The sequence below is a fragment of the Parambassis ranga genome, chromosome 20 (assembly GCF_900634625.1).
Source record: "Parambassis ranga chromosome 20, fParRan2.1, whole genome shotgun sequence".
In the NCBI taxonomy this organism is placed as follows: domain Eukaryota; kingdom Metazoa; phylum Chordata; class Actinopteri; family Ambassidae; genus Parambassis; species Parambassis ranga.
Window position 1 is genome coordinate 11598621 of NC_041040.1, and position 24048 is coordinate 11622668.

Sequence of the window (24048 nt, forward strand, 5' to 3'; positions counted from 1 at the left end):
TTTCTATACTTAAAGTAAGTTCATTTCTTTTATCTTTGTTTAGTTTAGTTGTGTAACCTTTGCTGTGCAAATGACAATAAACTTCTTGAAACTTAAACATACACACCTGCTTCAATACTGAGAGACATACACAGCCCTCTACTTCCCTGCAGCTCTTGCTGCTGCCTTTAACTGCTCTCCTGAAAACACACACACAATTGTTTTTTGTTCCCTGGTTATTTATGTTTATTTTTCCTGTTAAAGGTCCACATCATGTCATCAGCAAGCTTTGCTCTTCCTTTTTCACTAGGTTGTTGTGCCACTTTTTTTACCCCAACAGGAACAAACAGTAGAGGAGCACACTGAAAACATGAAAACTGTAGGTTCAACCTGCTTTGATGAATTTTCACACTTCTGTGTTGAAATATGTAACTAAAATTCACTGTGGAAGTGTTTGTGTTTTTCTTTTCCCAGATTTTTTTGTATAATAAAAATGTGTGGATTTCATTTACATTGGCTGCTGTCACCTGTCTTTGTTTTAGAGCGTAAGGACTCAGACTGAATGGTTGAAAAGTCTCTAAACTAACAAATAAGTTAACATTAATAACATTAAGTAACAATATTAACAATTAATCAAAACGAGCATCCCGACAAAATCTGGGAAATGACACCATAAGCACTGGTTTTGACTGAGTATTCAATGAGAGAATTTGGTGACATTTGAATGGGCATCAATGGAGCTCGAGGCTTTTTGCGGCCCCTGTGTGTTGTGGTTATGGTACAGCTGCAGCCTCTGGAGGTGGCCTCATTACCCAACACTGATGTGAATCACTCCAAAAACAGCATGTGTGTGAGTGACCGGACCTTTTAAATCTATGAATAAGATGTTACTTACTGTCATCCTGCTCTTTTCATTTCATGGGAACTGGTTTCTTCCTGTAGCTGAAGCCCCACATGAATGGACCATTCACAAATATGTGATAAAATCAGGCATGAAATAGTCTTAGACCTTTGATTTATTAAGTTAAATGTACAAAAGTTCAATGACTTGATACATTTCATGTTTCAAGGCTCCGTCATTAAGACAAAACAAACTGTCCCAATCAAAAGCCTCCCAGCCTCTTCACACCGCCTGCCAGCTTTCAAAGAGACAATCATACATGCCCTTGTCTAAATCACAGTACAGCCTACTGTATAACGTAGCTATTTCATCAAATAGATTTGTATATAATGCAAAAGAAATTTCATACAAAAGTGCAGAACAATATGTATTTACAGTATAATCTGTTTTTCCATATAAAAGAACTTCAGCAAATCCTGTGTGTGCTCTCTAATAAACAGCTGCTTGCCTTAACAGGAAGCTCTCCACTTTGGCAGTGAACGTTTGTGTTTACGAGCAGATTCATTTAAGGCACTGACAAGGGTCAAAAAAAGATTTGATCATTCCTTAAGTGCCCACTACACATCCGACATCAACCCCCCCACAGTCTAAAGAATACAGCATTTATCTCCGTCTTTCCAACTTGAAGCTTTTAGGTCGACTCGTATGACGTCACACAGAGCAAGGTGTGCCATTGAATCATAAGGTGACCCATTCAAATGGAATGGAAAGCTAAATAAAGGCATGGGGTGAGCGGATTCATACTGTACAGAAACACAAAGATACTTCCTTCAATGTTATTTTAGCAACACAATGTGATGTCAATGCATCTGATTTGGTCTGTGCAGTCTGTACGGTGAACAAAGCTGCCATTACACAGAAGAGGCTAAACACATGTCTAATACTGCACGTTGACTTATTGACTTCTGTCTCTGCGACGTTTCTTTGGCCACTTGTGAATGGATCAAGGCTCGCTGCATGGTAAGAGTGGAATGAACAGTAGTAGTAGTAGTAGCTGGTATTGCTTAAGACACATTGCACACTAATGCAAAAAGTTTGGTTGTTTTTTTCACACTGGATCACTCACTATGAAATTATAAAAATGCATCCAATAGAAAAATAACTCTCAGTCGATTATCCTGCATGTTGGAAATCTTTCAATGCATGATATCAAAAGTGCAATGTTGACAATCCTTTTTCAATGGGGTTTGAGAGTGCTATGAAAGGTTAGGTAACCCTCTAATATGTTAAAAAAAGACATTCTTACTTACAAATTCTTATTGTAAGGCGTTGACAAAAATACATTTGACATTTTCTCTGTGATGACAGTAGAAATCTCATCTGCTAAAGATGACTTTATGTGTGACATAAAAATATTTTTTTTTCCACTTGCGGCTATCCTAGGCCGACGAGTAACATACAGTACTACTAGATATGATCGCCGGTGCATCACAGTCCTCGAGATGCTGTTCTGCAGCAGTGTATGGGTGTAAAGTGAGACCCGGAAAGCTCGAGACATCACTTCACTCTGACTATGCCTGCTCTTCTTAAAGGACAGCAGTCTGCAGCTCATAGGACTGCTAAGTGCTGTTTTGTCAGTTCCCTCCTGAAGAAACACGAGTAGGACTCTGGAGGTCTGACAGCAGCCCACCTGGCCTCTCAGGTCCAGGATGAGCTAGTTGGTGAAAGATGCAGGGGTCCTGACAAGGCAGACCTTGGTGATACATGACAAGGCAGGAAGTTGGAGAGGTACTGAGCCCTGGAGCCTGGTGACGATAGGGTGATGGTACCCTGGGGGCGGGGGCGGGCCGGAGAGATGGGGAAGTGCCGGGGCCACAGAGACCTCACAGGCAGGGAAGGGGAGGGGTTGTCCACAGGCCTCAGAAGCTGCCCTGGACAAATGGGTGGCTGAGCAGAACGTCTGCCGTTGGCCGCCACTTCTCCTCCACGAACACCTGCCGCAGGAAGTCCCTGCATGCGTCAGACACGCCCTCTGGAAGCATGGGCTTTGTAGGTTGGGTGGCAATTTTGAAAATGGCTGCCATGGCCTCATACTCAGCCCAAGGAGGTTTCTGGGTCAGCATCTCGACAACAGTGCAGGCAACACTCCTGAAGGAAAACAGGAAAGCTCCAGATGAATTTATGTGCAGTCCAGTGAGTTAAACACATTATGTGTGTGTTAAATAGTATGATACTAATAAATCCAGAAGTATATTCTATTCTATTCTAAATTATTTTTATTTGTGTATCTTTACCCAAATCATTCATAACAGCCAGGTACACTACACTTCAGGGTTTCAGAGGTTTATTTTAAAGTTTAGATTTAAGAGCATTTGAAGTGATTTGTTTAAAATAACTTACCATACATCAGCTTTCCGGCCATATCCCTCCCCGTTGATAACTTCAGGGCTCATCCAGTAGGGGGTGCCAGTGACAGACTTGATTCCTGTACCAGACATGCAGATGGTCTGGATACGTTTGCTGGCTCCAAAGTCTCCCAGCTTCACGTTCCCAGAGGAGTCTCTCAGGATGTTAGCACCTGGCGGAACGAAACAAAATGAGCTCAGAGTTATTCAGGAGTCTTCTGAGAGCCGTCAATATCCGTTAAACGATGCTTTGACAGTTTGGAGGTTTGGTTAATGTTGTGGTAAAAAAGTGCTGGGGCTGCCACTTAAAATACTGAGTGAAGGTCAGCTTTTTCTGAGTATTTTTAATAAATCAAAATGCCTTTTTTCAGCAGCCTTTATATAAATACTTCCCTTGCTCAGCTCTAAAAACACTGAAGGTTTCTCACATCGGGGGGAAATGCCTCATTCGGTTACACAAACCAGATACTGGATAAACTGTCTTTACCACATGGGACAGATCGGACCTCAACACCCTTTCTCCTCCTTTCTTAGTAATTTTCCAACATGTAGCCATGTCTATCCCGTTTCCTTCAGGCACACCACCACTTGTTTGATCAGTGACTAATGTGCACCACTCGCCACTCACCCTCCACACCCACTGAGGGATCAGAGGCACTGTAACCTCTCCTCTCCAGCCTGCACATTTGTTGTATGTAGGCTGCTAGGCTCTCTAATAAATCATGCCACTGTTTGGAAGGTAAAATTCACCGACACTGGGGAAGCTGATGTCTGAGTTCTGTTCACAAACCACATGTGCTGACATCTCTTTTACTGCACAAAGAGGAGCTCTTGTGTGGTGGGAAGAGCACACACCATATATTACACATGTAGAGCATTTCTAAGTGGAAAATCCCACCCACAGACACTCTCATAGAGCCTGTCTGTGCGTCCTGTGAGACCTACTATCTTTTTTCCCCACCAGACGGTATATTTCCCTCTTTCTTGGCCGTGGCTTAACGAAGCAACGACTCCCAAAGCTGTGGGCAGCCAAACTGAAGCCTTTCCGTCCGGTGTTGAACATTTTTAGACTGGCCAATTTCACCAGCGTGAAGCCTAATATATCTCAAAGGGGAGTTCAAAATAGCACATTTTTCCAGGCTGGCTCTGTAGACGATGAATAACCAAATGAGGAAATGTCAAGCAGAGTAAAATGAATGAATCTGTGGCTTTTCTCCATCGCTGCAATAGGAACCATAAAAGAAGTCTGTGGCTGCTCGTTGGTTACAAATCCAATTAAAATCCTACCTGACCATCGCTAGCTAGTTACCTTTGATGTCTCTGTGTACAATCATGTTGCTGTGCAGGTAGGAGACTCCTTGGAGGATCTGTCTGGTGTATCTCCTTGTCACCTTCTCTGTAAGGGCCCCATAGGCTTTTAGTTGGTCTTTTATTGAACCCTGGGGGACACAGTGAGAGAGAAACACACGCCTGTGAGAGAATGTGGGGTAGTATAAATAGATATATATATACAGAGGATACAATACAGTCAGAGGGATGGTGTAGATAATGCTGTAAAAGGCCAAATACAATTAAATTTAAATTTGAAACCTTTATTAGTCCCACAATGGGGAAATTGCTTAAGGCAGCCCAGCAAAGAGCGCCATACACCAGTGAGTGCACTGTGTCTTGCCCAAGGACACACAACAGTGACTAGGGAGGAGTTGGGATCGAACCACCAACCTTCCGGTTACTGGACAACCCTGCTATACCACTGAGCCACTGCTGCCTAAAAAAGTATCACTGCATTGGCCGGGAATCGAACCCGGGCCTCCCGCGTGGCAGGCGAGAATTCTACCACTGAACCACCAATGCTGTGGTGGTCCAAACTGTCCTCACAGACTATGGGCCAAAACTAGGACTATCCATGTCAGCCTGCAGTATAAGATCATTTGAGTGTGGAGTGCAATCATTTAGTACGAATTTTACATATAATTTATAAAAGTTCCTTGAAGTACAAACCAAGTGTACTAACATACAACGTGCTGACAGAACTCAGTCTCATATCGAGACCAAACTGTATTTTCTTTTATTTCCTGTTTTTACTTCCTCCCTAGGATATTGCAGGAGCAGCGGCCTGATCCAGTAACACCTGTGACGCACTTTTAGACTCAAACAGTGAAAACAGAGCGGCTCCGTCTTCACATTCAGCCGTCAACAAGACACCTTAGCAGCTTTCAGGCTCTCCGAGGGACACTTGGGCCCCCCTTCCCTCGGGCCACTGAAGTGTTATCGGTCGGCCACAGCAGTGCAGCCCTGCTGAACAGTCGCACAAGAACTTGGCTTTGTCACCTCCCTTCTTACCTCCGCCAACTCCAGTGAAACATAAACATTTCCAATTTCCAGACAATGTGTGACTAAGACACTCAGCAGCAGCGAGGAATAAAAAATAGCTCAGGAAATATTAAAAACAGGCTCAGGGACAGAGTATACAGGCGACGGTCTCTCATTAAGGCGCCCATTTAGTGAGAAAACGATCTCATAAAATGAGCTTTTCTGCTGACATCAACTGCTGAGGACATGTTTGTTGACAGCTGGTGACATTTGAAAATTGCTTTGAAGCAGATGTGGCCAGTCCAGGATTGATCTGATGTTTGTTTTAAATGTCTGTGTACTTATCTTTACAACCAAAACAACTCAGATGATCACATCACAGACCTGTCTCAGTGTCATACTACACTCAAAAGATGACTGAATACACACCCCTGGCATGAACTCAACAAAAATGGTGAGTTTTTTCTGTTCCAGGTCCCGAAGACAGCCGTAGTACTGAACAATCCGCTCATGACGCAGATTCTTCAGCAGCTGAATCTCACACTCCAGAGCGTTCACTTCCTACATAAACAAAGAAATCCAAATCAAAACATCTTTATTGTAAAACCTGTTTCTCTACGGGTAGTCAGTGATTTAATCCCGACAGCTGAGAGTGTTTTTCTTGCACTGCATATTTTTACCTTGCTGGTGTCTTGACAGTCGGGGTCAAAGGGCACCTGCTTGGCGGCCAGCTCACGGCCTGTGTCAGCATCGTAACAGAGGTATACCTCTCCGAACGCCCCTCGCCCCAGGAGCTTTCCTTGTCGCCAGTTGACTGGTGCCCGCGGCGCTGCAGAAACAAAACACCAGATGATGAAAACCCATCAGTAACTCATTTTATAACTAAGCCCCCAGAGACAGACAGCTACACCATGAGTACACACTCACACTGAGGCATGCGTCAAAATCCACCACAAGCCCTGACTGTAACTTGTACATTTAACTTTGCAGACCCCAGATGTAAAATCCACCACAGGCTGTTAAAAAAATCCCACTGCAGACCCTCTCAGATTTGGGGAAACCCAGATATCAAACCACAATCCGCTGACACAAAGTTGTCAAAACCTAGAAACATTCATCTTAACAACTCTGGTCTCCTCAGGTCCAGACTCTGAGACTTTGTTTGGGAATTAGCAGGCTTCTCTGTGGCTGGATTAGACTGTGTGGTTGTGTGTGGGTGAGAGGAACACCAGAGGCTGACACGTCGACCACAGACTGCTGTTGGTATCATGACAAAGACAGTTTCTGGGCAAAATGAATGAGGACAGATGTGATTAAAAGGTCTGTGACATGGCCCCCATTTGGATGATGAGAGGGGAATTCTGCCTGCTGACATACAGTATCACTGTACATTACTTCTGCTCTCTCTTACTATCTACAACTAAAGATTTAAACATGTTTGACAGCCGTTCAGTGTTTACTGGAAAGCAGATTAGGCCTGCTTTGTCTCGATCAATTAAGGCATCAACAGGCGGCCCGTGGGTTTGCATCTCTGGCGGTTTCTGTTTTTGGCTCATTTGACTGTATTCTGCAACAATCAGGCTGAAACAAGCACTTATAAAATGTGCTTTTCGATGACCAGAGAATGCTAGGTGTCAGAAAAAGCTGCACTTTTCACAATCTTTTGCTTTGTAGGGTTATTTTTGTAAAAAAAAAGGGGGGGGGGGAGCTTCAGTTCATACGAAGGAAAATAATTTGTCTGTCTGCCACAGACAACAGCAAAAATACACTGTGGTTTGAATATTTGCCCTGCCCTTGATGAAAAAAAGGAAAAATCTGTGCATCATTAAAGAGGGTTTATATGAACAGGAGCCAGAAAATAAGTCTACAAAATAAGTTCTAGATTTGCAGTTTATTTAGCACTGTTTCAAAGGTTTTAAAGTTTTGAGTGATCTCCTTACACTTGGCTGTTCCACGCTGGCAGCTCTTGTCAGAAGTGCGGCCCAGAGAGCGGAGGTCGGTGTACTGCAGCGTACTGTCTCCGTTATAACTGCGAGTGCGGCTGGAAGGAACCAGCTGAAAAAGGTTCTCCTGCGGCATGAAGCTACGAGGAAGTGTCCTGCGACCTGAAAACACACACATTTAAAAAAAAAAAGACATATTAATGACTTTACACACACAGGGAATGTCGACTTTTGTTTGCATTCCACTGCTGCTTTACAGGTGCTGTGCATAAAGTGGCCAAACCAGAGCAGAGTGCCTCTCGCCACTCGGCCCCACTTCCCTTTGTGCAGGAAGCAGTGGCTGTGTTTTTATACACGTTTGGGTTCACCGCAGGGAAACATAAATCACTGCTAGTCAAGTTAGCCAGTGAGTTAGCAATTCACTCACAAACACAGAGATTCAGCAGTCATAGCTACATGGGGGGAAGCAATATTCTACTGGAATTACAAAACTGACAGAAATCTGACCAGAGGGCAGTGTGTGTTTATCTGTGGGCATAGTAACATATCTGTTTATTCCGTTTAATAGCAGCAACGTTGTTTATGCTCTAGAAAAGCTGGTTTCTTACGATCTCCATAATCCTTGCTGCGATTGGGCAACTGGAACTGGCGTGGGAAAGTCCCTCCTTTCCCATGGCGACCTGAAAATGAGATGAGATGTCTGTGAGGAAGTAATTTAAACCTCAACAATTAGTCTCACATTACAGCTGAATTTTTGTATTTACACATGCAGCTACAGTTGCATGGAAGTATTTGAGACATTCATGAGCACAAACACACTAATACAGAAGTTCAGCTGATCACATTTGACAGGCGCTACAACGCTTTGTCTCCTCCCTGTATGTCAGAGTTCAGAGGCGGCGGGATGGAAGCACAGCTTTTCACACACTGAACAGAGCTGTTGTATCGCCTCGCTGCAGCCAAACTGCAAACAGCTTGTGCGTGTGTTAGCCTTAGCCTTAGCTCTGAGCACAGTGGAGCAGTAACTAAAGGCAGGTGGGGAGCACTGCTGACGTATGCAAGCGCTGACACTCACTCTCTCACAGCACACACACACACTAAATAGGGGAGAGGACCGGAGCCACTTGCAATTGAAAGCAGCTGTTCTGTCAGATGACTGCCTCCCCTCACGCTGTTTTTGTGGCTGTATCCCATGGAGACAGGAGTTATTTTTTGTGTTTGGCAGTGCAGGATGGAGAGGAAAAATCTACTCAGAGGGAATGGTAAACAAATACTGTAGCCCTCAGCAGGAAGGGCCACACAGCTTTACATCAGGGGGATTGGGAGTGCCTATATGCGTGTGTGCGAACACGTGCATGGAGGCCCACTGCTGCAGCTATATGTGAGGCTGTGTGTACACAATGTGCAGCGCTCTCACTTTGATTTACAGCATGGGGGTGGTGTAAGAGAAGAAGAAATGAGCAGATTGAGAGAGAGAGCTGCTGTGGCGTTATCTGTCATCCTGCTTTATTTGATCTGCGTTCAGAAGAAAAGGGGACAGACAGGAACCCCAGGGACCAGGAAGAGACGGGGAGGGGAGGGGGCATTAAGAGGCAAAGGGACGGAGCAGATCAGGAGTGTGTGTGGAAGATAACACAGTCAGAGTTATGATACTATCCCCAAACACCTCATCAGAAACAAGAAATTCCACCTATCTTCCCCGCTCCTCTGTTTTACCGTGTATTTACACATAAAACCATCAAATAATATGACTTTATTAGCGATATCTACAGTAATATCTACAGAGCATTCACAGTGGAGGAAGCATTCAGATAACTGAGCTACGCTACAGCAGAGCATTCCTTCTTTTCCTGTGAATGTGCAGCTATAATTACCACAAGAAAAAAAGACAAAGCATTCTAATAATGAATGAGCTTTGTGCACCTCTTTGTAGTGAGCTGTGGAGAAGCATTTTTAGAACAGGAGTGAGCCTGCAGCACATTTGTCCTCTCTTACCTTTGTATTCATAGTTGAGGTTTAGGTAATTATTGTCACGGTTGTTCTGCGAGAAAGGAGGGCTGGAATGACAAGAGGGGAAAGTAGTTGAAAAATGATTTGCTATTTCAGGCAGTAATTCCCCTTATCTTCAAACAAGAGTCTGCTGGCCTGAAACTTTAGAAAGGACTCGACTGCAAAGCAGCACGAATTACATTCAACCCACAATTACAAAAGCTAAGCTGGAAGTTTGTGATGCTGCTTTGCTGAACTGTATATTCCACCCCCACCCTCTTTGCCCATTAGTAACCAGCCTCGTCCCGACGACCCAACAGAGAGTGACGTCTCTGCTGACCGCAGGGCGGCGCGGGGCCACGAGACCCTGGATAAGGGGCACGCATGCCCATTCGCAGGGAAAAGTTCCATGCACTCGTTTCCTGCCATTGTTCTGCAGCCTGGAGCCCAGATAAGCCTCGTGCAGGTAGAGCTGTTTCCGTCCTTCTCCCTCTCAGCCTCGCTCTTGCTCACATTTATTTTCCCTTTGATTCAGATTCATTCTTCTCCTCAGCCTCTTCACTTTTCATTTTCTGGCTCAGTTTTTCCTCTCATCTAGCATGTTCTTGTTCACTCCTTCACATCTCCCACTCAGCCTCTCTCTGACGATAACAGAGGAATCCAGGCGTCCAGATAAGAGTTCTGTCTCTATGGCAACAGCAAAGTGACCTGATTCTCTTTCCACATAAGCAGTGCGGGAAAGGGTCAGAGAGCACTGCTGGCCTTTAACACTGCTTACAAACTTCACTCAGAGACTTGCTTCTGTGTGTGTGTTTGCAACGTGCACGTCGCATTGTGTGACGCACGTTTCCCGTCTCTGCTGCATTGTGTACAATGTGTACACTGCAAATCCACACGGACTAAACCACACACGGTGCACGATGACTCACCTGTCCAGTGCTTGATCTATTGATTGACAGCTGCTCGACAAGGAGTTGTCTGCACTCCCAAAGGGATCCAGCATCTGACAGATATAATAACACAGAGGGTTCGAGGGTCACGGACCATGCAGTCATGTAGGGGAGAACATCAAGCAGTGCAGGTGGAGTGGTGTGTATTTATAACAGAGCAATACAAGTATGACAGCTCTCAGACAGCAGTTCTGATGAATGTAAACTTTCATATACACTCAAGATAAATACTGAAAAATAGAGAATAACATTATAGTAAAAAAACTGTAGTAACCAACTAACTAACTATTCCTATCTATTTCCTGTTGAAAACCTATTCAGGTTGGAGATAAGGATGTAAACAACACTTCATTTAAGGACACTCACTTTGCCAAAGAAGCTTGACAGTAAAGGTATTCAATGTTTTTTTGATCAAGATCGCTGTTGTTTTAAAACCACAGGATCATGTTGGGGGTGGAGCTACGAACGTTGCAAAACTTTAACAGGATTCAGTGCAACACAGAAGAACATCAGAGGTGATGCAAGTGCAAGTGAGGAAGGAGGAGTGTGAGTTTCTGCACTTGTCTGGTCATGAACTGGAAGATGCATTTAAAATACTTTTTGGATTGTGTAAGAGTAGATTTGTTGATGCAGTTTGATGCTTGTTATTAGCTGCAAATACAACATGATTCACTGAGTTTAGCAACCAAATATGTAGAGATGGGAGAATTTAGCTTAATCTGGAAGTAGCTGAAGGGTAGCTGGAGAATCATCTGTTTGTGTGTGTTCATATTGCATGATGATGAGAATGTGCTTCATCAGTTAGTACTAATAGAAAACTGTCCTTATATACAGTTCATACGTATTTGAAAAACAGGGTCTTACATTCTGGTCTGGGGTCTCTGGGATGAACTCCCCTTCACTGTGGATGCTGGTGTAGGAGCCCTGCCGAGCAATCTGCTGCTGCTCCTCGGGGACGCTGCCCGGAGGCGGGGACGTCCGCCCTGTGTGGAGGGAACCTGGAAAAGTGCCAGTTTAGGAGAGCGAAGTGAGAGAAAGGAGGGCAGAAAGCAGCAAGTAAAATGTGAGAATGAAACAGTACAGGAGACATCGAGGAGACGAGGTAAAGGCAGGAAAAGATGATGAAGAGATGAAAACAAGGGGCAGAAGGGAGAAAACGGCATCACAGTGTTATTCATGGGTACAGGTTCAACGGTGCCAGGACTACAAGAGATGATTTACTAAACCACACCGTCACCACCTCTAACCTCAATTACTATGACAAACACTCCCCTGGCTGAGCTGCAGCGGTGACTGAGTGCTCGTCCTTGTCACAGTAAGAAGACCTACTGAAGCTAAGAGTGGCTGAGCTGACAAGACGTATGACAATGTTAGAAATATGCTTAAAGCAAACTGTGTTTTTCCACAGCAAGCTAAAATTACAACCCTTTCTTCACATTCGAGGTTTGTGCCAGCACCCCCACCCCCTTTCTGTTATATACATCACTGAGGTATCCACGCTCACATCACATCTTCGCTCAACCATACACTGTGACCGCTCTTCTGTCACCTCTCATCTGCCACCACTTCTCTCTGCCTCCTCCTTGACGAGCTGTGGACGTCTTGCTGGCAGGAGGGTTGATAGAGAGCGGGTAATTCTATACAATTTATATGACTGTGGACGGTGACAGTGCTCATGCTTTGGTTATGTGAGAAAGATTGGTGCTGACAGCAATCATAAAGTGTTTTCAGCTGCTATGCAAAAAATGCAAATGCAACACAGAAGTGAGAGCTTGTGTGTTTCTGTGTGAGACATTGACCTTTCTGGACAGACCTGATATAAAGGGACTTGAAAAGCTGCAGAAAAATGTGAGACCGTGAGTATTTCACAGAGCAAAATAAACCTTCATGCTGTGTTACCAAACAAGCCAGAGGGGACGACAGACCAGGAGTGTACTGTGTTATCTAGTCCGGGAGTGTGACGAGACAAAAAAAGGACATTTATCTGTGTGAAAGGACCTTTCGACATGTTTGAAAACAAGACTGAAACTGTGAACATCACAGTGTATCCTTAAAAAGCTGCTGTTGATGCTGTTCTGACCACAGAGAAGGAATATGACCATATAAGGATTGATTAGTACATGCACAGGTTCTTTAAACTCTTTTAAAGATCTACACTGAGCTGATCATTCCAAGGTGATCATGCAGGCAAAGAGTTTCCTGGTATGAGAACAGGAACTTGTCCTTTCTTCGACTGGCTGCTTTCACCTCCAATTTTTTATTCCGACTGTGCATGCCCTTCATCTTTTCATTAACATTCATATGGCTGCGTTTGCAAGTGACACTGACAAACCATCCATGAGGCCTCAGCAGGTGAATGAGAAATCTCAGAAATTAACTGCTTCTTGATAAGGCTGTGGAGCCATTCTGTTTGGCCTCACAGCTCATGATGTCAAATGTGTGTGTGAGTGTTGAGATGCCGCCTCACCTGTCGAGTGTTTGCGCACCCTCTCTGAGCCCTTCAGCAAAGAGCCCTTCAGGTCTCCCAGAGACCGCGATGATCTCATCTCGCTCTGTTTGTCCCTGCTGTTCACCTGTAGGTACTGCAAGACAAATACACAGGAAGTTAAGAGTTAGTTGAGAAAAGGGGACCGGACCAGGAGATGAAGTGAGGACAGTATTACATCATTGTCCAATTACATCACCGTGTCAGAGGAAGAGGTTTGTTTCCTCACTGATTTCAGAGGGATTTTTTTAAAAAGATGACCTCATACAGCAGAGTTCACACAAACTGCCAACAAAGTGACTAACTTTTAGCTGACTCTTATCATGGTTGCTATGGTTACAGTTTCCACAATATTTACTTAAGCAGAGACTCACATGGTTATTTTTGGGGGTCTTAAGCTGTATTCTGAGCAGCCCGTTGGTCCCAGAACTACAGCCCAGCGTCAGCACGGCCTGATCCAGGTCCTCCTGGGTCTTCAAGGGCAGCAGCAACTAAAAGGACAAGAAAACATACAGCACGCGACCTTTCATTCCCTATTGTTCCATAAGGATGGCATGTCAACGCAGCTGGACATGCATGACGCAGAAGGTTTCACAAGTAAGCCACTTAAGAGCACATGGTGGCCGAGGAGAAAATCAGGCTTGAGAGAATATGCACACACACACTCATCTCTTACCTCTTTCTCCATGAAAAACATGTCAAGCTGCTGACCGAAGGCCTCGGTCACTTTCTGCAGCAGCTCCTTGATCTTCAGCGGCCTCTGAAACGGGATGATTCTGGGAAGAAGGTCAGAAAAGTTCATGTTGTGTCTGGCTGTCTCTGTCCTTGAAAACGTGAGCAGCTGCCGTATCTGCTTCTTTAACATTTATCAGCACATACAGAAATATAAGAGATCCTAATATAAGAATCATTTCATGACAGTGTTTCCATGGCAACATGAGGAAAAATTGAAAGGTCAGACAGGTCAAGGAGAGAAGGGAAGTGAGCCAAGCCACCAAAGATGCTAACATTAATCACTGCAGTGAAAACAGAAGGCACATGAGTAAAGCCCTCTGATGTAAATGTATGTCAGTGCTTATCTACTGTACGCCTACGTGTGTGACCGAGTGCCTAACTTTGTCTGTCTGCTTATCAGCCAGCAAGTGTATATATGGACGCATATGTGTTTGTAAAACTCTACATGCATGAGTGTGCTTCCCAATCAGTGTGTGCATCGGCCACTGTTTCAACACCACTGGGCCTCTCCACTAAGCCAGCACAAAGGCAGATGGGAAACTTCCTGAGAGGAAAGGGGAAAAAATCTGGAGCGGCAGCAAAAGCAGCAGGATGTGTGTCTTTCCCTCCTCTTTTAAAGAGTGACAGAGTGAAAGATACAGAGACGTGGATATATTTACAGACAGTGAGAGGGAAAATACAGAAGACAGCCTGAGAAAAAAAGAAAAAGTTTTCTCTGGTATTTTTCCTCCTCTCTCCTACATCTCCCCTAAATCTCTGCTTTTGAAGAATTTGCAGCCCACTATCTCTTTATAGTATCCTGATAAAAGGACTTGTTTTTATCCCATCGCTTCCTCATCGGAGGTCAGAGCTCTGCCTATCTTAATGACTGCTCATTGGTTCCCTCATTTGAGGAGAGGATTCTGGGAAGGGGGAGGCCTGCAGATCAGAGGCGAGCAGCGGCACAGCTAAACGGCTCTCCGTCTCTGTTTATATTCACTGATGATGTGTGTGATAAAGAGCTGAAGGGATGTGTGTGCGAGGTGGGGGGTTTGAGGATGCTGCTCCAAAAGATATGGCTTTCCTTCCTCTGTGCAAGCATTTTCACACATACAGATTTTGCAGACACACACACACCACTGCATGCTCTCTCTCTCTCTCTCTCTTTCCCTTTCTCTTGCGGGTAAAAAATCACAAACACATACACACAGGCTGGCCCTGTTCCTTCACTCTCTGGCAGAGTCAGGGGAAGAGAGGGACACTCTACAGCTCCTATTTCCTGACCCAAACCTTCAGTGTTTGCCAACAAAAAGAGAGACCATCCAATCTGATTCCATTGTGGACAGATTATCCTGACTCAGGGACTCCTAATGCCTAAAATGCTGTGGACGCTGCTCTGATATAACTCTGCAACTCGGAGTTATAATCATACGGTTAGACTGTCCCAATAAGAAGCCAGTAAGATCCATAAATGCTTCATAAAGAGGCTGAGGAAACATGAAACCTTGTTCCTGCTGTTTTTATTAACACAGAAGAGGGATGGAAAAAAGTTACTTTTTATTAGGTCTTTATGGGACTTTTTTTGTTTTTTAATGGCTTTTGTTTTCTTGCATAGTCGAGAGTATTTGCATTTGCATAAAGGTCCTTTTAGCAGTCCAAAGAAAAACAACACTGAAATGTTATCACCTTTAAGTTACTCTCGGTTATGGCTAATGGTTGTTTACTTACACATCCAGCTGACATAAGACACCATCAGCATTCATCTGAAGGCATGTTAAGTCTCTTTTCAGCTCTGTATTTTGCAGCACAGCAGTTTAAAATGGAAATATCTGCGACTCAATGCTTCCTTATATTCACAGGCATGTTGCTATCTATGGATATCAGCTCTTTGGAGCAGATAAGGAGACACAATCTGTGTTTATCAGAAGTTTATTTTGCAGAAAACATGAAGCAATGGGTAAGTTATGATGCCACAATGCTTCAGCGACTATAAAATGATCCACTGTTAAAATATTGATCATTTAAATATTTATGCAGGTGCTACAATAAAATATTAATTATGTGCTAATAAACTCTATTCTGTAGGTGGAATCATTCAGAGCTCTGCTGACCTGACAATGAGTAGCATGGTGGATTAAAAACAAAAGCATGAATGAGTTATTTTTCAACTCTATGAATGGTGTCTTCCAAAAGTCTTTTTCAGGAGAGCTGTGTGTTGTGTGTAAGAAAGAGAAGGTGGCGGCGAGATGGAGAAACACAGACAGAGACAGGAACATGAAAAACTCGTCTCTTCCTCAGCAGTAGCCAATTAGGGCTGTGAAAAAGTGGAGAGGCCCAGTGTGAAGCCGTACTCATGCCGCCTGCTCTCTCTCTCTCTTTCTCTCAGTCCTGTGAGTCTGCAGCTTTGTAATTACAGCCTCACTGAACCAAAGCCGGCTCTCCTGCTCTGTATTCTGATTAATCAAGGCAATTATTCTAGCAGGTTCTGGTCAGTTTCCCTCCGATGTTTGTGCGCTGTAATAGGGTGTGTTGTGTCATTGTTCATGGTGACAAACTATGCATACTTCTACTTTTGATTGTTACACATTCTGCAGCTGCACTGTTTTATGACGTGCAGATTGTCAAAACACTGCACAACACATGAAATTCCACTCGCCAGCAGAGAACGGCTGATGATCCAGTTCTTATCACAGAGACACAACAAAATCAGCCAAGCTCGCCACAGATGCACACTGAAAGCGGTCGATGCAGAGAGTGTTTCTGCTGTCACTCTGTAATGTCAGCTTGTCTGTGCTCTCACAGCGGCTCAGTTATGTGGCTGGGTTACATGCTGCAGATGCAGGAGAACATCCTGGTCCTTCTGGCATCCTGACACTCTATGCATTGGGACATACTTATACTTTTATTTTTCCTGACTCAGAGTGGACCTTAGTGGGGCTGATTTCCTCTTATTTCTTTGAACAAACAGAACACTTAACGACATTCTGCTTGCTCAACAGTTTGCCAAATTGGCCATTAATGTGGGGAAAACTCTGTAAAACCTCAGTGTGTCTGTGAACTCCCTGGATCCGTTGCTGAAGACCAGACTGTACATGAAACGGCAGAGCTGAGTGTAGACAAAACAAAACTCACCACCAAATAAAGGCTCAACTATTTCAAAGATCCTATACTGGGCGCCTCACTTTCAAAGTGTACTGATGTGGTAAACAAAGTGTGAGGCAGCGAGGTTGAAAATCTGCTCTCTCCAGACAGAGTCTGTGTAACCATGTGCGGCCTCTTGAGTAACTGAAGGAGTGAGGACGGCTGGAGGACAGAAGGAAAGGCGAAAGAAGGTGCAGTATTAATTCAGGGTGTGCCTGGGAGACTAAAACACTTTTGTCTTTTCTTTCCCCTCCTTTAAACGGCCTGTCCGAAGTCTGCAGGCATCGACTAAATGTCAAAGCAGGAATTTTCCCTTTCTCTTTCTCTGGCATGTAACTGTGATTTCCTCCTCTAGACACAAAATCCCAGGCATGGCAAAGCATAACAAAAAAGATCCGTACTGAGGAGTTAAGTCTTGGACAGAGGAGTAGAAAAAACAATACGGAGGTTCCAACATACCGTTTTTCTCTCTCATGCTCCAGCTTGACTCTTAAATCCTGTTGAGAGGAAAAATAACAACAGAGGGGAGTTATGGAAGTGGAAAATGATTCATGGTTGTTTGCAGGGATTTGGCCTACCGAATAAATGAAAGTGATAAGCTGATTCAAAAAGCTTTATAATGATACATGCTTGATATTACTGTTGCTGAATTTTGCTGAATTTTATCCTCCAAAAATGACATGACACAATCTATGTTTTCTATTCATAGGCATTACTAACAGGACCAGGAATTCAGAGGAGCCTGTAAGTCTGCATGAGGTCATGGTGATAAACGAACACTGCCATCATATCAGCGCAGGAGATTGGTTAAAAGAAAAAAAATAGGGGTTTACCCCAACTCAGAGAGGAAAGCAGCACTTGGAGCGGAAACTCTCTCTGCTCCTCGCTGTTTGTTTATGTCTCATCATAAACAACGTTGCTTTAAGAGGATTTGCCAATTATCATTCCACAGACAAGAAGCAAACGCACAAGGAAATTACTTCTGAGAACAGCAGAAAGTGATTGAGGCGAATTAAGTCCTAGAAACACAACATTTCTGCATGAAGGAGAAGGATAAGCCGTCCAAAATGTGCTGGTTCAGTCTTTCTTCTTCAAAACTTCAGCACAACCTTCACCTGACTTTAGCAGCCTAAAACTGTCACTCCAAAAATGAAGCATGAGGCTGAAACACTGTGTGAAAAGTGACAGTTAAGGTTGAAGGCACTGCTGTGTGTGTGTGTGTGTGGGTAACAAACTACATTGGGTGGGATGCAGGGCAGATTTTCTTTGTATCAAACTGCTTCTCAGCTTTAAAAGGTGGCTGTAAAATGTTTATAGTTTGTTAATGCATTACAGGATTTAGGATTTTTAAGCATAAACTCTACATTTACACCTCCAAGGGGTGATTGATACGCTGGTACATTTATACACTTATTCAAGTGGTCACATGGATCCCTTCCGAAGTCATCATCTTTGGCATTCAGAAAGTGGTCATCACTGTCTCAAAGCGACCACTGAGCTTCTTCTTGACCTTGGGGAAGAGGGTCTCGAGTGCCTCATGAGCTGTACTGTTGTCCTGATGGAAGAGCTGTCCTCTTACATCAGCCCCTGTAATAGTATGACTCTTTTCCTGGTAGTCCACCAGCAGACCTCATTGATTGTGCTTTGTTGGGAGGTGGAGTTTCCACTTTTCTGATCTTTCATCTCCTTCTACCTTAGGTCACAGACTTAGCAATCGCCCTACGAGCAGAAGTCCTTCTGCAGCCACCTTTATTTGCTGCTAAATGATACATTAAGATGTAGAAGGTGATCTGTGTGTACCTGCTTGTAGAGTAATGTTCTGCTCTTGGGCTTGTGGCTGTTGTGCTGGGTGTAGCAGCGGCCCAAAGCTGCCAGGTCCTTCATGATGGAGTTAAGCGCCTCCTCGTCATCTGAAGGCATAAGACACACAACAATAAATCATTCTCACTCCTTTGAGGTCAAATAAAGGGACAGGAACAGAGACATCCTCACTGTTTAATAAGATCCAGCTGTATGACATTTAGAGAGCCTGAGATAAAACCCTTAGATGCTAACACAGGTTTAGATCTGATGTGCGGAGCTCATGCTGGGTCAGACCAAACAACCAAGCAACACCTGGTCTGCTACTTTCCTGTTGCCTGGTGCCATCTGTTGGAGTTCCCTCTAATGGAAAGAATCCAGTGTTTTCTCACTTACCTAATAAAAACACTGTGTTCTATCTATTCTTTGTATTACAAGTCAAATGATTGTGTATATAATGTGACTATTTAGGCTATTTAATATAAAATATGTGCCTACTGTGCCTGTCACATGTAGCAGTTTGGCTTGGAGTGCTTCAGTATTTCATCTAAAACAACCTCAGAAGTGTAATTCAAGAACAAAAATATTTCTTTTGTTAAATACCCTAAAAATCAGAATCAACGTGGGAGCAGGTGAAATAATAAAAAGTCAAGTACATTTCAAATTCATAATTCACACATGGAAAAACGTGACAAGTCCATAGTGTTCATTAACACCTGAATATTCACTGAGCAAACCTACACATGCTCAGCATCAAGCCGGTTCTCCACTTCTCACTATCTGACACACATTCACAGCCGCACTCACACACACTCTCATGTGTAAAAGGGGCAATCATGCAGATGAGCATGTCAGACATTACCATATCAAGAGACTTTAATAGAACCAATTATCCAAGTGCGGTGATTAAAATATAAAGAAGAGGTCGTTGACCTCAGCCCCTGCCTGCCTCGCAGATGAACCGGAGGTGCATTCATTAAAAACACACACACACACACACACACACACACTGTTCAGTGAGAAAACCAGGCCAGGTGTGTGCAGCGCAACCGAAAGAGCACCTGCAGGAAAGACTGCATTCTTTAAAGTAAAATGGCTCTGTGTGTGTGTGTGTGAGACCACTGGGAATGTCAGTTGCATAGCGAGCACACAGAGAGCAGATGGGGTCTGAGCTGCCATTTGATCTTGCTCCCACTGTACGGCTCTTGCGGCCAGCTGTTTGCAGAGAGTTCACTCATGGGTCACAGTGCACATGTGCGCAATCATCAATTTATACACATCCAATGGGTGACGCAGCAATTTGGCTATTTCCTTTAGTAATATGTCTGACTCTTATCTAACACTGGTGCTCTCTCCTCAGTTTAAATCTGTCTGATTGATCACTGTCGAAGCACAACAGCTGCCTCCTGTGATGAAGTAAAGGTTTCATAATGACAAACATTGAAAGTGCTGTCATTTAATCTATAGAAACTGGCCTTTCCATTTCAATGGAAACGTTTATCTATATAGTGGGATAATATATGAAACTATCACACAAATAGAGAAGACTCATTACCTCATCAGTCCAAAAAGGCACCACACAATGCTGCAGGTCACTGAGTCTAATACAGTCCCCTCATTATAGATAAAGGTAATTCAGATGTTTGTTTAGATTTCTAAAATTAGATTACAGAGGGTAATGACTACATCAAATGACATCACATCAAAGTCATTAACATCATGTTTTTACTACTGGAGATCCAAAAATTGGTTGTTTAAAAATCAGTGCTCTGTCTAAATACAATGTGTCACAGAGCGTATCTTCTGCAGTAATCCAGGAATCCAGTGTAAGTTACACTACATCTGACGAACAGACCAAGACCAGCCTGTGAACTGAAAACACCAAAATAGGAGTGTTTTATGGACTGCAGTTTTACCTTGTTTATAATTAGAAGAGTGTGTCATTTCTGTCTTGAGGTAAACATTACTTGGAAGTTCCTTTCTCATCTGACCTTTATCAATACTCCTGTTTTTCACTCTGAGCTATATTCTCCCCACAAGCACTTCTGCCGACCATCTTCTCTTAGGTCATGGAGCTAACAGTCTCTGGGGTCGAACCACAGTAGTGTGCAACACCACTAAAGAGTGAGGTGAGAAGTGAATTTCCTCCCCGCTTGCATGTACACTCCCTCCACTCACAGAGAAAGCAGATAATGCAGAGTGATAAGAAACGTCACACCCACAAATCTCAGCCCATAGTGCAACGAGAAGACAGCGACAGGTGGACTGATGTTTCTTCTGATAAGTGATGTCAAAGCACTTTTAGAATCAGTGCAGTTGTGCTTCCCGTACTTCCGCATGTGAGTGTTTATTCCTCAGACAGGTGAGTTGCTACTGGCCTCGCCCTCCCTCGGCTCGCTCAACAGATAAGACGGCTGAACACAAAAGGAGAATGAAATCACACCTGCACATGTCAACAACCCACATACCTGCACAGTCATGAATACACAGTGTTACTCCCTGAGGAGCCCTGGATACCTATAATATCTGCCGTCAGCGCTGGTGAATGACTAGCTGCTCGGCCGGGCCTGTCTTCTCAGAACAGGAAGGAAGTGAATCACTTGTCTCTGTTCTGAATGCAGAGCTGAGCTGACCATGTTATTCCACGTCACAAAATTAATGGACTTTTGATTGAATCAGTCGAAGACAGACACAAGGGAGAAGAACGGTTTTCCACTGCCACTCTGGTTACATATTAAAAAAGGAGTGTGCAGAACTGTGTTCTTTTCTTCTGCTCTGACGTTATATTGTCAATTAAAAAAAAAAATCGAATCAACTGTTCAGAGTATAACACCCCCCCCCCCCGCCCCCCCAAAAAAACAAATAATCAAAAAGCAGTTTTTCTTGATAAATGGCTCAATTTTCACTCAATCAACAAATTGATTCACTCTGTAATCAGCAGCAGCTCCTCCATCTTTATTTTCATTATCACTGACTGTCTCCGCTGACATGTGTTGTTTCAGTCCTGCCTCTACAGGCTCAGAGCTCCAGACTACCCCATGCACATTCAAGGATATAAAACAAACAGGAGGCCTCCATGTGTCTCTGTGGGTGTGTGTGTGTGTGGCTGAAGCATGCTCCGTAACCTATGGATAACAGCAGAGAGGGCAGAGTGGGAGGATGGGACTGGTGAAGGGGGCAGTCAGAGTGTGAGAAATGCGTGGTGGTACACAGAGCTGGGTGTCATGGCCGCCTATAAGCGAAGTTATTACATCACTCCGGCCTGGTCCAGAGACGCTGCCAGGCCGAGGCCAGCCAAGGCTAACCACCAGCACAGTGGAAAGCAACCAGCTCACACACACACACACACCCCAAATGCACAACACCACACTGCCAGAAGCAAAACAGTGACAGCAGACACTTCATGTCAACGTGACCCAGAATCGTTCTGATGGGCTGAGATATACCTGCACTTCATTTCCTGATGCTCTCACTGTGTCTTGGGTAAAATGTGACCAGCATAAGGAAAGGGGGAATTCCAGGAAGCTGAGCAGAGCGAGCAACATTACACAATAGAGACTGATTACTGGCCATTGCATCATCATTCTGCATCTCCCTTTATTCCACAGGCTAAAAGCTGGTAAAGTGGCAGTGGATGAAATAAAGCAGGAACTCCAGTCTGAGACGGTTAACATAAAATGAGACAATCTCCTGTAACTCCTGCTCAAGCTTCAGACAGTTAAAAACAACTGAGAGCTGAAGGTGAAGGCTACAACACTGGCTTTAAGAGGTCAGGGCTCTAACTTGCAAGCCAACAGTTTGTAAGGACCAGCAAGGCAGCAAGAGTGTGTGTGAGGCAAGCTGCCTGAATGAAGACATTCAGGGGATTTCCTGGTGCCGAGAGACACATCATGGCAAAGGCATCCGGCAGGATTAGCAGCTGGAGCCAAATGTGTCCTCACACTGCAGCAGCAGAACGGCCCAAGCTCTGACGCGCACACACACACACACACACACACACCAGCTATAATAACCAAGGCCCACACTTCTCCACACACCTTGCTGCTTGTTGAAACTGTGCTACAGCTAATTTCACACCTAATGGATGTAATGTTTAAACCCCTGAAGTTAATCTTTCACTAAGAATAATGACTCTGATGTAATATACAGGGCATTGTGGGTGTGTGACAATGGTTGCGCAATTCATGTTTGTACAGGGTCTATGTCCAAAGCTTTTCAAATATGGGAAATATTTCCATTCAATGTCTGAAGGCTGCGACATTCCTGCTCTGAGCCAGTGCCCACTTACAGAGCAGGTACTAGAGCTCTTAAAAGGCCTTTGTCTAAACCCAAACTGTGTTTTAGCAGTGGTTTGCTCATTCATTTGTTTGAACAGAGCTATTTATAATACTCATACCAGTTAAATATAGCTCTACTGCTAAGAAGCTATTAGCTTAGCTTAGCAAAAAGACTAGAGAAAGGGTACAAAATATCTTAAAATGGTGAGAATAAGTAAAATGGGTAATCCATTAATGCTATTTTTACTACTTACAGACTTTTTGGAGTTCAAAAATAATTTTAAAAAATGGTCTCACAACACCACTTATTACTGTAGCTTTGTGCTATTAGCATGCTAGCTCTAGCTTGTCACAACAATCCTGCAGCTACTTTTCAATTTGTTTGTTTTCTTTTTATTTATTTGATCTCAAGAAACACATTATCTTGACATTTAAAAAAAATAAGGCTGGAAAACCACTCGCTAAGTTAGCAATGGAGCTTGTCCTCATTTTAAAAACAACAACAACAGAGCTATGCTAGCGGTTAGCTGTTAACAAATGTCCCAAATTTCCCAGAGGGACCTTCCCAAAGGGATTAATAAAGTATATTCTATTCTATTCTATTCTATTCTAACTCATGATGCTATCTCCTAATATAAGACATAGACATGACAAAGGTATTGATCTTCTCATCTTTACGTGATCAGACTAAATATACATTATTCATATAACCTCAGTGCTGATGGTTCTTTTTGGAGAATTACCTTGTGAGTTCCTGTGCTGTCCGGGTCCATTTTGGAGACCGTCATCTGTGCAAAAAAGGCAACATGTTCGGAAACAGGTCTTAATAAAACCAATGGTGATGTATGTGTGTATTATTATGTGTGGGTTTTTTTTTACAGACAGAACAGAAAAAGGTGTCAATATATTAATAATATTTTTAGTATTGTTTACAGAGGTCAGCCTGCAACATGCAGCTCGTCAAGCACGACAGCTCGACATGCAAATATTCCGGAGCAGAGAAACACAATGTGTGTACGTGACTGTTTTGTTTGCATGGATGTAGAAGGGCATTAGTGCGGTTACAGGCCCGCTTATTTATATCTAGTAGGTGTGCATATAAATAAATGTGCTACACTGTGCTTTCCAAATCAGAAGGTAAAGAAACAAAACATTTCTACAAATAACAATGTATAAAAAAAGACCATCGGGCCATCTGGAACCAACACTAT

General features: G+C 43.7%; 1 protein-coding gene and 1 non-coding gene across 2 annotated transcripts in view; both read right to left on the reverse strand.

Annotated features, from left to right (window-relative positions):
* Positions 1-977: 977 nt before the first annotated feature.
* map3k22 (mitogen-activated protein kinase kinase kinase 22) overlaps positions 978-24048 on the reverse strand; it is a 31587-nt gene continuing 8516 nt past the window's right edge. The window contains exons 3-18 of the mRNA XM_028432865.1: positions 23581-23625; positions 18561-18670; positions 17220-17257; positions 13582-13681; positions 13280-13396; positions 12888-13002; positions 11285-11418; positions 10400-10473; positions 9477-9538; positions 8090-8161; positions 7479-7643; positions 6219-6367; positions 5968-6099; positions 4535-4664; positions 3221-3398; positions 978-2968 (exon numbers count right to left, since the gene is read on the reverse strand). Coding sequence (XP_028288666.1) covers positions 2740-2968; positions 3221-3398; positions 4535-4664; positions 5968-6099; positions 6219-6367; positions 7479-7643; positions 8090-8161; positions 9477-9538; positions 10400-10473; positions 11285-11418; positions 12888-13002; positions 13280-13396; positions 13582-13681; positions 17220-17257; positions 18561-18670; positions 23581-23625 — 1850 coding nt within the window. The 3' untranslated portion in view covers positions 978-2739. The remainder of the gene's footprint in view (positions 2969-3220; positions 3399-4534; positions 4665-5967; positions 6100-6218; positions 6368-7478; positions 7644-8089; positions 8162-9476; positions 9539-10399; positions 10474-11284; positions 11419-12887; positions 13003-13279; positions 13397-13581; positions 13682-17219; positions 17258-18560; positions 18671-23580; positions 23626-24048) is intronic.
* trnag-gcc (transfer RNA glycine (anticodon GCC)) lies at positions 5009-5079 on the reverse strand. The gene has a single exon. It is a non-coding gene; the product is annotated as a tRNA-Gly (tRNA).